This window comes from Theropithecus gelada, chromosome 4 (assembly GCF_003255815.1).
Source record: "Theropithecus gelada isolate Dixy chromosome 4, Tgel_1.0, whole genome shotgun sequence".
NCBI lineage: Eukaryota > Metazoa > Chordata > Mammalia > Primates > Cercopithecidae > Theropithecus > Theropithecus gelada.
The window spans coordinates 89,433,343-89,448,854 of NC_037671.1; the positions used below are offsets into that span (position 1 = coordinate 89,433,343).

General features: G+C 35.1%; 1 protein-coding gene across 5 annotated transcripts in view; it reads right to left on the minus strand.

Annotated features, from left to right (window-relative positions):
- MAP3K7 (mitogen-activated protein kinase kinase kinase 7) overlaps positions 1-15,512 on the minus strand; it is a 74,779-nt gene that overhangs the window by 4,531 nt on the left and 54,736 nt on the right. For 3 of the 5 annotated variants that reach the window (XM_025382911.1, XM_025382910.1, XM_025382912.1), the window contains 3 exons: positions 6,352-6,457; positions 1,917-1,978; positions 1,116-1,231 (listed from right to left, as the gene is read on the minus strand). In XM_025382911.1, coding sequence (XP_025238696.1) covers positions 1,116-1,231; positions 1,917-1,978; positions 6,352-6,457 — 284 coding nt within the window. The remainder of the gene's footprint in view (positions 1-1,115; positions 1,232-1,916; positions 1,979-6,351; positions 6,458-15,512) is intronic. The other 2 variants (XM_025382914.1, XM_025382913.1) reach the window with 1 other exon arrangement.

The following is a 15,512-nucleotide window of genomic DNA, read 5'->3' on the forward strand; positions in this document are numbered from 1 at the left end:
GAGGCCGGAGAATGGCGTGAACCCGGGGGGCGGAGCCGGCAGGGAGCTGAGCCCGGGGCCAGAAGGCCAACCTGGGGAAAAAAAAAAAAAAAAAAAAAAAAAAAAAAAAAAAACTGTCACAGTTTTCACAGCCAACAGCCTACTCTACCATTTGTTTTTTCCAGCATAGAATTCTTCTTTCAAATGATTAAAGTATGGCAAAAGTATAGGTTAAATACGTGAAATAAGAAATCAAGCTTTTTCAACATAAAGTGCCAGCAGTTCCATAATTACTTCTACAATTTCCAGACTGTAGTATTTAATTTCCTATTTAGGCTTACCTTTCAAATACTAGGTTGGTTCCATTTAAATCACTGTATCAATAAATTGTGATAAAACAATCCATTCTCTCTTTGTTTTTGAAGCACATACAGAAAGCTTTTCACAAATTCAGAAAAAAAACTTTCATTTATTTAGATTAAAATTAATGAAGGGAATCCTATTATCATACATATATAAAGTTGCCAAAATTTTTTCCTTAACACTTCATTTTAGTTACCACTAATAATTCAGTTTCCTAAGTATAAAACTTCCTGAAGGTCATGCTTAAGAAAACTGAAGATACATACATATTTAAGAACTGTGAATGTAGTAGTAAGGAAATTAGACTGGATTTCTTTAAAAAGGGAGGAAGGCAGTTTCTATAACACTTTAGAAAAACACTCAGTTATGAAATACAGTCTTTTAATAAGTAATCCAATCCTAAACATACACTTGGAAAAAGTGTATCTACAAAAATGTTTTTAAGATAAGGCACAACTGAATGTTAGTAAATCAAATTATTTTATCTATGTACAAGAAAACAATAAGTCTTTATAACAATAAATCTAAACAGCTCTGAGAACATAAAACAATGGGTATAGAGCACCAGTTTATTTTCCATAGCACTAATATGATATAGTCAAAAGGATTGAGTTTTGCATAAAAAATTTTTAGTAAAAGGGTGCTTAAAGCTTAAACAAGTTGAAAGTATACTTAATGACTAATTCTAAAAACTACATTTTCATTGCACCTTATCATATTTTAAACTCAAAATACTAATGTATTTTTATTTTTATTCATAAAAAATAACTTACTTTCTCTGTAATAACAATGCAATTTCTGTTTGAACTTTCATATATTCTTGTGCCATTTTACAATGCTGTTCAAACACTGCCATAGATTCTTTGGAGTTTGGGCACGGTGCTAGAGGCTGAAAATAATCAGGAATGTTAAAACATAATTACATCAAATTTCAATATCTAGCTGAAAGTTAACACAGAGACTGTGATATATTTTTATAGCACTAAAGCAATGATCTTTTAAAAATAACTGCTAAACCATGCCCTAGAAAATCTCAGGGTCCTTTTGTCAGAGTTAACTCAGCATTTAAATTTACTCTTGCTGTTTTAACAGTTTGTTACAGAGAACCATGATTGTTGGAGTTGTAGTCTCTGGTATGACATTTCAGGTTGCAAACAGGATCAAACTAAAAGATGTTCATAGACCTCATACTCATGAGGAGGCACTGAAGTATATTATTTACATTTTCAGTCACTACGAACACGAGAATGTATCACAAATGTATTAGATAGAAATAAACCTATGAGTTTTGTTTTAACGCACTAAAATTAAACAGTGAAAATGTAACGCTTAGCAGTACTAAGGAAAGATACTGGAGGATTTTAAGATGACTGAAAAGAATATGAGTCTGCCAATTTAATGTTTAATTAACTTAACCAAAAAAATTGTTTATTTTGATTTGATTCTAAAAGTTTAAGGAGACCAACTAAAAGGATAAATTAAGGACTATAGAATGATGGGTGGCAACACAATTATCAGCTTTAAACTCTCTAAGAAGAAAAAAGTCAGCTTCCAATGAGAAAGTACTCCTTTACCTGTAGCTGGTGATCCAGTGTAAGATAAGCCATTGGGATGGAGTTATCTGATCCATTGGTATCTGGAATCAAGCAGGTATTTTATTCATTTTCTGTCACAAATAGTTATAAATGAACAGCAAGAAAGCATGAATGAAATGCTTTTTTTTCCCTAAAGTAAATATTATGTAAATTAAAAGTTATGGCTATTGGTAATGGAAGAGTCTGTTTCTGAATTCTAAAGGTTAAAAAAAGGATATTCAATTATTAGATATTAGAATGCAATCATATTCTCATATCTATAATTTAAGTTGACTATAAACTGAATAGAACACAATATATCAGAGCTTCTAAGCTCTGAGTTAATTAAAAACAAAAACAGTGATATGAGACCTTTATATTTTAAATTTAGTCTTAATTGACCCTATCTAATCAAACCCCACATCTCTTTTCTTTATCATGCTAAGTTTATTTTATAGAAGGCTATGTCAACTCTGTTAATATCCATATTCCTTAACAGGGAAAGGGAGAAAGCAGAGATACATTCTCTTCCAGAGGATCACTTTCAATTTATATAGGTTATAATGTGACCCCCACCGCTCATCTCACCCTTCCTAGTAAGAATCACTGCAGAAAATGAGATGTTGGTGATGAGAGTGTATTACAAATATGAACAGTAAGGGACCAAAAAGAGGATGAAACCTGTGGCTCAATGTCATGCTGAAAACAGGTAAGTTGATTAATTCAAACAACCAGTCAATTTTATAAAATTATTTGAATAGAATGCTTTTGTTTATATTTCAAAAGAGGTAAAACTGCCATACAACTTGACTGAGATGTATGGGATAGTCTCTTCTCAACATTAATGGTTACGTAGAACAGTTCCAGAAGTAAGCAGAATAACTCTGAAGTAATATAGAATTTTCTACTTCAGAAGTAGTTGCTTTCCCACTGTTAGTAGAGAAAAAATGAGCTAAATGAGTGAGCTGTTCAGTCTTTTTCTGACAAATAACTCCTTGAAGGAGTGGTGTGGATAAAGGCAAGTCAGGATGACAGCAGATGCACTGTATGCAATCCAAAAAAACTCAAGATGGGTTGCTGGCTCAGTAATCTTCCAATTTATTGTTAGCTGATATTCCAGTTTTTTTTTTTTTTTTTTTTTGTTTTTTTTTTTTTTTTAAAGCCACTGAGAATGTGCTTGCAAGAAACTCCAAAAGCTAATTAGCGAAATCAGACCAAATGAGATAATACCTGTGAGGAACACCATGCGATGCTGGCGTATATTAAGCACTCAACACATGACGGTAGTTATCATTATCATTCATATTAAATGGAGAATTAGAAAGAAAGAACAATTTAAAACAGTATAGTATGAATTGCATATTGAAAAATAATGTTTATTAAATATTGGAGGGCAATACAGAAAAACAGTAGAGACTTAAGGCCCTTACCATTAAAGCTCATATACAGTACTAACATAAATGTGTGTTTTTCTGAAGTGGCTCAACAAGAAATACACTTAATTTGTTATTTCTCTGACCAACTCTCCTCCCACCCCAACAGTAGTTTCAAATTATGCTCCCACATAAATACTGCTTTCCACAAAACTAAAACTGATTTAAAATGACTGATTTCCTCCTGATTTACTAGAAAAATTTAAGTGTCTTGAAAAAGTTTCCTCAATTTAAGATTTCCATTCCTATTATTCTTTCTTAGATCACTGATACATTATATATCTCATTATATCAGCACCCTGTACCTGATATGTATTTTAGAATTAAGTATAATGCATCAATGTTGCATGGTATTCTGAGAGTGGAAAAAAAGTCCAAGGATTGTGTAATTCAAATAATTAAAATCCTTCTATAGTGGGGAACTTAAGGTCCTTCATTGAATTTCATCTTCTCTCTGAAACAAGTGGGATTTCACTTTCTCACTTTCAAACTAAATTGAAATTGAACTTCCAGTCCCTACTAGCAATAATTGGTCAAAGATTGGAAGATTATTTAATGAAAGTTGTGTGTGTGTGTGTGTGTGTGTGTATGTGTGTTTCAATTGCTAATCAAATCTAATTGCTTCTCCTGAATGTCAAGGCACATGTCGGTTTGGTTAAATTAGGCAAACTCTCTTTTCTGACCCTTCAAACACAACACTTGTTACTATCTCATATTCTTTGAGTATGCATTCCCTTCAGTGGAATGTTGCCTTCTCCTTTCTGCTTTATGACTAAAGAACAAGTCTCATCATTTTATGAAAAGGTCAGAGACCATGCCAGGTCTTGTTTAATTGATTTCTCTTATAACTACCGAAACACTCAGCTTGTACTATAAATTTAGTAAGTTATTATATAGTATAAGTTTATTTTTAATGTGTCAGTATTATGACTCTAACCAGACTGCAAGGAATGGGGCCACGCCTTATACTTTGTATTAATACATCTTCGCAAAGTACTAAGCACAGGTGAAAATTCTTTAGTGAGTTTCCCCCTCTGCGGCTCCCTCTATTGTGCGTCTAGATATCTCTCTCACTAGATCCTCTCAGTATATGTATCTTTTTAAACACCCATTATATTATAAATAGGAACTGAAGAGCACTCATTATTGGCTAGGATTATTAAATTGTTTTGCTCTTTAGCTTTCTCTGAAAATATGCAAAAACCTCTCAAATTAAAAAAATTTAATTAGGTTGTTTTAACTTAGGTTTACACTCTTAATTTTTTCCTTGGTCAGTGGGCCTGCAAAGAAAGACTTTCTATCTGTTCCCTAGTTTAGGGTTCCCAATCTAATAGCTTGGCTATCAATATTTTTCTTAGAAATACTGCAAAGCTGAACTAATTATAAACTTAAACCAGAGCATCCATTGTCAAAATGTATTCGAAATTAGAGCCACACATTTGCAACATATTTCAAGGCAAAGACAAAATTCAACTGATATTGCAAATTATCTCTAGCAATTGGTATTTTGTGGTGTTTCTACGTACAAAAAAGAAACAGTGGAACAGGAGTTGGAAGGTAGAAGCAACACATGAAGCAGAAATGTAGCAGTTATGTGAGACAGAGGCTTAAACATTTTTTATTTTACCCCCATGAAGTCACAATCTGCCACACTGTTGACTGGCATATATAGATTAGTATAGACTGAAGACAGGAGGGTCTGCTGAGTTGAGTACCAGACCTGGGCAAATGCTGTAATGTCAGGGAGCGTACTCCCTTGCCAAAGGGTTCAGAAATCAAAAAGAGCTGCTGTCACCTGAATGTTAATGATAAAATTGGGTAAGAGCATTTCCCTGTCTACCACTGGGGAGGAGCAAGTCTATAATGAATTCTATACATGTGCTGCGTAGTGGTGAATGCTCTGGACAGTCCTAGGTTGGGCTGTGCTAGGGGTGAAACAGGAGTTTTTGCCACCACTAAATTTAAACTTCCTAAAACTGGAGAGTACACCCTGGCTAAACATAGTTCTATCTTACATGACACAGAGAAAAACCACCCAGTTAATTTTTTAAATTAAATTATAAACTTGACCAAACCACATCAGATAACTATAAATACTTGAGTTGTATTTTAGTTTGTAAAGACAGAAAGCTGACTTTTAAATTTCAATCTAATTGCTACTATTAATAACATAGTCGATCTTATATAAAATACCAAATGCTTTAATTTTCCAAGGGCTTAAGAGATCATCTTTCCCTTCATGACTTAATATAATATAAATAAAAAATTTCATAAGTACACTTAAAAACATTTATCAAGGTATTCTTTTAAAGTTAGGGGAAAAATTAATTCTACTGTGGCACATCATTTCCTGTTTGCCCATAATGAAACAGTGCCATCACTACCTTTAGGCAGGTAGACATTAATACTAATATTGTGACCAGTTAGTTATTCATGTTGGGGAGCTTTAATAACTCTTCACAGGCTTCAAAAGGTCTAATAGAATATTTGTATAACTGAAAATGGGGTCTCTTATCAGTTAAAAATAATTCAAAAGGTCAATGGTCAGACTTTTTTTCACCTTAAGGTACATCTTATGTCCTTAGAACAAAAGACTGAGAGGAAGATGATAAGGATGATTTTTACCATTCTCCGATTTTGGTTACTGAAAAAATAATGACTTTACTACTATCATCTAGTAAGATGTATCTAGTAGGAAAATCACAGGCTGAAGTATCAAGAATTCAATATGCTTTGCAACTGGAAAAAACCCCAGACAGATGATCTTTAAAATACATGTTTAGTATCTGGATTAAAAAAAATACAGAAGGCAAGGCAGTCTCTGTCTCTGTATTCAAAATGGCATTTTAACATGTATTGCTAAATAGTTTATTTCATATAAAAATCTAAACAACAGTATAATGCCTGCCTTTGTAAAAATTAGAGTAATGACATGGCCAAATGAAAATGAATATAAACATGATTGATTGAACTTCGTAAGTATGAAGAAACAGACTGGTCACCTGTGGAATCATCAGGGGTCCATGGATGACTTCGCGTTGGCTTTTCTGAGGTTGGTCCTGAGGTAGTAATCATTCTGACACTGGGACTGGATGACCTACTGCTCACCTACAGCAAGAAGTGACAGGAGAAACAAAATGTGATTTTTTGATTAAAAAAAAATGACGAGAACGTTTCCATTAAAAGGCAAAGAAGAGACTTAGAGATCTCTAAAAAACTCTTGTAAACAACAAAATAAATCCTCTCTTATATATATGTAAAAATTTATATGCACTCACACATGATACCTCTTAAAAACTGATGAACTTGCAAGAAACTAAGAAATACTCTGAGATTAGAAACAAAACAAGATCAGGAAACTAGCAAGTGCCTAAGCTGACAGCCCTAGGAATTTCAACTGAACACCAATGGCCTAGAGCTACTATTTTCACAGGATGCTGCACTCAGAGGAATGGATCATAAAGCCTTGGGCCTTTGTAGGATGAAGTAAGACTGCAGAAACCTCTGCTTAAAACTAAAGCTCAGCAAAGGCTTCACTCTCAGAGAAAAGGTCACACAACTAGGGGAAAAAAATCTGTCCTACAAAAGCGGACAGGAAATAAATTTGTCTCTCTTGGGTTAGTGGCTCTGGGTGGAAGGGAGAAATGTATTAACTGTGAATCCACAAAAAATGTCCAGTTTGGATGCAGGTTACAACAAATTCCAACCACAACAAATCCCAAGCATAAGAAATAGGAAGAAGCTCACAAATTGAGTTCAACATGGAACGTATACATTCAAATTCTAGGAAACAATCAATAGGAGATAGAAAAAGCAGCCAGAAGAAAGTAGAACTGTATCTTCGAAGTACTGAAAGAAAGTAACTGCCAGTCTAGAATTGTCTAGCCAACAAAATTTGAAGAATGAGGCCAAAATAACATTCTTAGATGGGCAAAAACTGAGTTCACCTTCCATACATTTTTACCACAGAAATTTTTCAAGCACGTATTTTTAGAAGAAGAAAAATTTTACTTGATGGAAGGATCAAGACACAATAAGGAATAGAGATAAGCAGAAAATAAATCTACACACTGAAAACATTCAGTGATGGAAACTGAATTTATAGAAGTATCAAACAAATAAATAAGATGGCACTAAAATTATAAATAACAATAGCAAAAGCATGAAGAGCACTGATTTAAAAATCCTTGTATTGTTCAGGATGAGGGTACAGATCTTTACTAGGTTGGGCATGAATGTTAAAATTTCAAAGGTATTTACAAAAAGTAGTAATATGTAACTCCCAAACCAGAAAGAAAACAATACAATTAAAAATAAATTTATTCAATTCAAAAGAAAGCTGAAAAGAGAAATAAGAGAAAACATAAGAAAGCAAACGTATCAGTAACCATAATAAATGTAAATGAATTAAACTCTCCAGTTATTTAAAAAAAAATCAGATTGTCAGGATGAATTAAATGCTATTTATAAGAGATATATCTAATTTACAGAGACAGAGAAAACAGAAAGTTACAGGATAAAAAAAGAAAACCAGGCAAAAACTACCCCAAATAAAGTACCTATATTAGTATCAGAGAGAATATATTTTAGGGTGCAAAATATTACTAGAGAAATACGATAAGTGGTTCAATTCAGAATACAGCAATTCAAAATTTATTTATTTATTTATTTATTTATTTATTTATTTATTTATTTTGAGACGGAGTCTCGCTCTGTCGCCCAGGCTGGAGTGCAGTGGCCGGATCTCAGCTCACTGCAAGCTCCGCCTCCCAGGTTCACGCCATTCTCCTGCCTCAGCCTCCCGAGTAGCTGGGACTACAGGCGCCCGCCACCTCGCCCGGCTAGTTTTTTGTATTTTTTTAGTAGAGACGGGGTTTCACCGTGTCAGCCAGGATGGTCTGGATCTCCTGACCTCGTGATCCGCCCGTCTCGGCCTCCCAAAGTGCTGGGATTACAGGCTTGAGCCACCGCGCCCGGCCTCAAAATTTATTTTTAAAAAATTATTATTATTATTTTTTTGTAGACATGGGTCTTACTACGTTGACCAGGCTTCTCTCAACCTCCTGGCCCCAAGTGACCCTCCTGCCTCAGTCTCCCAAAGTGCTGGGATTACAGGCATGAGCCACTGTGCCTGGCCAACGATTCCAAATTTATATGCTGTATGTACAAATAGATACATCAAAAAAACTGCAAGGAAAAAGGACACATCTACCATCACAGTGAGATTTGTTTTTAAAGACAAGGTCTTGCTTTGTTGCCCAGGCTAGAGTGCAGTGGTACCATCATAGCTCACTATACCCTCAAACTCCTGGGCTCAAGCGATCCTCCCATCTCAGCCTCCTGAGTAGCTGGGACTACAGGAACACACAATTGTGTCCAGCTAATTTTAAAATATTTTGTGGAGTCAGGGTCTTGCTATGTTCCCAGACTGGTCTCAACCTCTTGGCCTCAAGTGATTCTCCCTCCGCAGTTTCCCAAAGCACTGGGATTGCAGGTATAAGCTACTGTGCCTGGCCAACAATTCAAAATTTATATGCTGTACATATAAACAGATAAAGCAAAAAAACTCAAGGATGTACCCTCAAACTCCTGGGCTCAAGTGATCCTCCTGCCTTAGCCTCCCGAGTAGCTGGGACTACAGTTACATGCCATTGCACTTGGCTAATTTTTAAACTTTTTGTAGAGATGGGATCTTGCTATGTTGCCCAGGCTGACCTAATGGCTTCAAGAAATCCTCCAACCTTGGCCTCCCAAAGTGCTGGGATTACAGGTGTGAGCAACTGTGCCCAGCCCCACAGTAAGATATTTTAATATTCTTCTGTAAATTACATAAAAGGAGATCAAAAAATAAAACAAAACATACACACACAGTAAAACTTGAACTCCATTAAAAAACAAGCTTAATCTAAACATAAGTGACTTTATGCCTAGCAAATGAAGAATACACATTCTTTTTAAGCATTCATGGGACACTGATGAAAACTGATTATGTACTAAGCTGTAAAGCAAATCTCAAAAAAGTTAAAAACATTTCAGTATCATAATTTAATTACTTTTTATACTGATTTCAAAACCTTTAAAAATCTTTTGTTTTGAAAAACACTTCTAAATAATTCATTGGTCAAAGAAGAAAACAAAAGGGACATTAGGAAATACTTGAACTGAATTTTAACATGATCATGCTAACACTTGGGGATGAGACTAAAAGAGCACTTAGAGGAAAATATTTAACTCTAAATATATATATGAAAAAACCAGAAACACTGATAATTTATAAGCTAGAGACCTAACTTAGTTAAAAAAAAGAATTTGCCTCCCAACATGAAAAATAGTAAAGATAGTATTTTGAAATCAGAGACAATACTATAAAAATGAACACATTCTTAAAAAAAAAAAGTTTCCAAAATTCCTATACATTATAGAAAATACCAAGCACAGAGGAGGGTTTTACAGGTAAGTTCTATCAAACATTCAAGAAAAGGATTTTTCCAATCTTAAATTATCCTAAACAAAGAAAGAAGAAACTTTCTGACTCATTCTGTGAAGGCAGTAAAAATCAATATATAAGGACAGTGTGAGAAAGAAAGTTACAACTGAACCTCACTTCCAAAAAATAAAAATAAAAAGAGACACAAAAGTCATAATTTCTAAAAACTATATTAGCAAATATAATGTGGCAGTGTACAAGCAATAAAAATCATTAAAAAGTTTGGTTTATCCAACTTTGCAAATGACTGCAAAGGTCACTCATCTGACATTAGGAAATTCCATTAATACAATTCATTACATCAACAGATTAAAGGACAAAACCTCAACAGATACAGAAAAAGCATTTAATATCTACTTATAAAAAATACATTTAACAAACTTAAATTCTATGTGTGAGAAGATAATTTCTTATTCTTTCTTTCTTTTGTTTTTTTTTGAGACAGGGTCTTGTTCTGTTGCCCAGGCTGGTGTGCAATGGCACCAACACAGCTCACTGTAGCCCTGACCTCCTGGGCTAAGTAATCCTCCCACCTCAGCCTCCTGAGTAGCTGGAACCACAGGCTCACGGCACCATGCACGGCTAATTTTTTAAAAAAATATATTTGTGTAGAGATGGGGTCTTGCCCATGTTGTGCAGACTGGTCTCGAACTCCTGGGCTCAAGCGATCCTCCTGCCTTGTCCTCCCAAAGTGCTGGGATTACAGGTGTGAGCCCCTGTGCCCAGTGGGAAGAGGATTTCTTAGTCAGATAAAAGGTATTTATGACATCTGGAAACATGATATATGACAGAATGTGGCACTGAGGGTTGGTGGGGGAATGACAGGGAAGGCCACAGGTGAGGAACACACAGGGACCAACCCTCACTGGGATTGTTAGTGTTCCATTCCTTAAGCTGGGTGGTGGGTTCACAAGTGTTCATTTTATTATTTTCATAACATATATTATATGCATTCTTATCTACATATTAATATTTCATATATCAAAACCTTTCAAATGATACAGAAACTAAAATGGATTTCTTTTGTTTTTTTTTTTTGAGACAGAGTCTCGCTCTGCTGCCCAGGCTGGAGTGCAGTGGTGTGATCTCGGCTCACTGCAAGCTCCACCTCCTGGGTTCACACCATTCTCCTGCCTCAGCCTCCCGAGTAGCTGGGACTACAGGTGCCCACCACTGTGCCCAGCTAATTTTTTTTTGTATTTTTAGTAGAGACGGGGTTTCACCTTGTTAGCCAGGATGGTCTCAATCTCCTGACCTCGTGATCCGCCCGCCTTGGCCTCCCAAAGTGCTGGGATTACAGGTGTGAGCCACCGCGCCCAGTCTCCAAAATGGATTTCATAAGGACTTTTTAAAAAGTCCTTGATGTGTTACTGAGTACCAAAAAGGAGACTTAAAAAGAACTTAAAAAGAACACAGAGTTATAGAAAATAAAACATAAAATAAATTCATGAAGAATCTCATATCTAGCTTTAACATAAAACCCTCAAATTCAAGACTGCAACAAGTAAAACGAAATGCAATACAAAAGTACCTTTGAGTAGAATCCATCGTATGTGAGTTCTAATTATGCTGTAATGTCTGCTTTAGATCACTTCAACCTCTCTTTATCTGGAGAGGGGTTGGGGCTGGGTTAAGAATGTGATGAGAAGTGTTCCATATAGTGCTAAAATTCTATGATTTCAGGCCTTGAAAACCCACAATGGATTCAGGATAATAAACAGTGAGAGGTACTTTGTTTTCCTCTCATTTTTTTTTTTAAATAATTTTTAATTTTTGTGGGTATATAGTAGGTACATATTTACGGGTCAGTGTATTGCTAATGCACATTTTAAAAAGAGAAACATGTTTGTGACATGTGACAATCAGTATCAGTTGTGAGAAATCAACAAGATACAGTAGAAGTAATAATTAGGTTTTAAAAATGAGAATGGATTCAGTATATTTAAAAAAGAGGCCACTGAACATTTGTAATATTAAAACAAATAAGTTGGCCCTAATACAAATTTCACAGTACTACTCCTTAAGTTTAAATCTTTTGCAAAACGATTCTTTGCTACATGTTTCTTTTTACCTTCTACTTTCCAAGAAACTCTTAGCACCTTCTATGCATGCTTGTTTGTCCCCCTTGTCATTTCCAACAGCTATGAAACTAAGAAATATAAGACTCGCACTTTTAGTGCAAGTTTCAAAACTGTCTTTAGATCAGCATAGTTAGATTTAAATCCATAAACTAATAAACAAATCTTTATATTTTAAGAAATGTCTATCTCAATAAATAATATGCTAATATGTTTATATAAAAAACTAAGGAAATATTTTAAAAAAAGGCATAACTGTAGTTTTTGAATATGTGAATAATACAAGGCATAAATAAGAGGAACACATAACGTCTGACAATTAACCAAAAAACTCAAAAGTAGTCTGTGGCTGAATTTATGTTACTGCTTGTAACCAACTACTGAAGAAGTTTTTATAGTAGCTATTTTTTAAAATCACTGATAAAATTCTGAGAGTCACAAATGCTCTCAAACTATTCAAACTCATTTAAGTTGCTCTTTCCTTTAAGACATTTACAATTACTTATTCTATCCCCACATTAACTGCAAAGTTTAAGAGATATAGGCAAACCTGACTTACTAAAAGTATTGGATATGAAAGTGGTTCCAAGAGTACAGAAACGCAACACAGCAATTTAAGGCGGCAAAAGAATACTAAGCCAAATTTAAACCGCAGGGGCAGTCTACCATCAGTAGACATGAACTAGAATTGGCCTTTGACCAGAAATTTATCCCTATATTTATAAAAAGGAATTGGAAGTTATTTTACAGACAAAAATAAAGCTCAGCTTTTAATATCTTACCTGAAAGACTAGGAAAATATTTTCATGAGTCAGGAATTTACGCCCAGTGTTATTATTTAGACTGACATTTAAAACCTATTTAATACCCTCAGAAATCTTAGTAGCTAAAATTATACAAGCACAAAACACAGAGATTAAATGATGACTTATATGATATTTTTGCTAAAGTAACTTCTCAATAATATAAATATTTTTAAAATGGGTATAAGTTGGTAATGTGGATTTCCATGGGTACCTTATTATGGTAGTCACAGATAATTAAATCTATACATGAAGGTTGTATTGAAAATATTCTTTCTAATCTAAAGGTCTGTAGGCTTGATCTAATTTTGGCTTTACTACAGTGTTTCATAAGGGAATTTCAGAATTTTATTATTCTTACATGGTCTTCTACAATAGAAAGGTGTCTATTCTCCAACAGAGGCTGGGCGTAGTGGCTCACGACTGTAATCCTAGCACTTTGGGAGGCTGAGGCAGGCAGATCGCTTAAGGTCAGAAGTTCAAGACCAGCCTGGGAAACATGGTGAAACCCTGTCTCTACTAAAAATAAATAAAAAAAAATATTAGCCAGGTATGGTGGCACATGCCTGTAATCCCAGCTACTTGGGAGGTTGGGGTGGAAGAATCACTCGAACCCAGGAGGCAGAGGTTGCAATGAGCTGAGATCACACTACTGCACTCCAGCCTGGCTGACGGGGGGACTCTGTCTCAGAAAAAAAAAAAAGAAAAAAAAGAAAGGTGTCTATTCTCCAATAGAAAGGTATAGTATGAAGAAGGAATTATTCAAAACTATTACGTAAGTTTTTGATTGACAATTTAACAGAACATTTGTTTACACAAAAGGAGGTGCAGAATGAAGATGGACAAAAGTAGTATGATAAATCACATCCCTTAAATACATAATAACAATGTATATTAATATCACTCAATATGCGACGAGACCTTTAAAGCAAATCCTTTCCATGATCCTCGACACAAGGTTTCCTTATGAACAGAAACAACACTGGTGGGTTTTACTTCTTTCCCTTTCCAAGTGCTATTTTCCTTTTGTTTCTGGATGGTAACACACTATCATGAGAGCAAGGAAGTGGCGTCAAGAGCCCGGTGAGGCACACTGTGGAGAGGCCGGCATACAACATGGATTAGTATCTACTGTGTGCCCTGGTACTTTCACCTCTGTTAAGAACTCTGGGAGCTGGGTGTTATGGTCCCTATTTGTAGATAAGGGTGCAGAAGCTCAGGGAAATTAAGGAACTCGCCCAAAGTCACATATTTGACAATAAAAGTAGATTATAAGGTCCATATGGAAATGTAATATGTCCACTTCTCTAAATAATCATAACTGTATCATCTTGCAGTCATAATTTTCACTGATTGAAGCCCCCTCTAAGAGAATTCTTGAATATAGATCTATACTGAATACAATTCCAGAAGTGGTATTCAGGCATTTATAAGAATGTATATTGTTTTAATGAAACACAGAATGGCTTACCCAGGTGTATAAAACATAAATTTGTGCGGTCGTCGGTAGAAATTTATTACCAAGATAGGTTAACCTTGCTCAATGATATGACACAGCTACAATTCATCATCACTTAACAACTATTTAAATAATTAATGACAATGCAGACTATTAGAAGCTAAAATACCCAAATGTAAGAGATCTAGGGCTATAACAGCATGCATCACATCTAGTTTCACATGCAAGATAGAATGATTAGAGTATAGAGTTTGTGTGCTTTGGAATCAGGTCTGGATACAAAACCTGGTTATAAGAATTACTGGCAGTATAAGGAAGTAACAGACTTAGGTCAGTTTTTCTCATCCTCACTTTACTGGGCTGCAAATGAGATGAAAAAGTACCAACTTCACAGGATTAAGATCCTGATAACAGGATTAACATTCTGATAATGTATACTAAGAGCCTATCTGGCACAAAGTCAGTGCACAACAAATGGAAGCTGTTATTACTCTAGTTTTCTAATTGATTTGGGCATAAGTCTGATCTCTCCAAATGAGGTGCTTGGGGACTAGGCTTTATTGGTATTGTCAAAGCCCTCTAGCCAAAGACTGCCAGGAACACACTAATAGTGGAAAGAGTTGGGTTTGATATTTATTGCAGTGAAGGAGAATGCTTACCATGGGGCAGCATGGGTTGTATCAGTAAGAGGGTTTTAGAAAAAGAATGTATTATAGAATTTAGGCTTTGGTTGGGTGATTTTGGGGAAACTCTAAGGAAGGAGGGGTTCATTCCAGATTGGCTGCTGTCAGAAAGCAAAGGCAATTTCACAGGGAGGGCAGTCCAGAGTGAGGACCAAGCTGTAATAGGTACAGAAGCAGCAGTCACTCTTAATAGCTGGGAGAGGACAATGTTAAGTATTTTGTGGGTGGCACAGTGACCTTGTTTTTGTCTGTGCTTAGAAAACATTCCGAAGTAGTCTTGTTTTGTCTCCTTTTATCATGGGCTCAGCATTGTCTTGTCTGATGTTGGTATTCTGAGAGATTATGTCCAATAAGACAGTAACATGGTCTAGCTCTGACTGCCAGTCATTGAGAGTAACGCCAGCTTCTAACAACAGTGAGGCCACAGTGTCAAATCAGTTCCTGGATGTCAGGGACTGCTTTTTTCTTTCTCAGTATCTTTTCAAAGCTTCTAGGAAGTCACATCTATTGAGCGTTTAAAAAGCTTCCTGAATTAATGAAAAAACCATGTTTAAAAGTGAGTTGTATGTTGTAAGAATGCAATCTTTTACAACTATACTTATTTTTTTTTTTTTTTTTTTTTTTTTTTTTTTTTTTTTTTTGAAGGGGGTCTC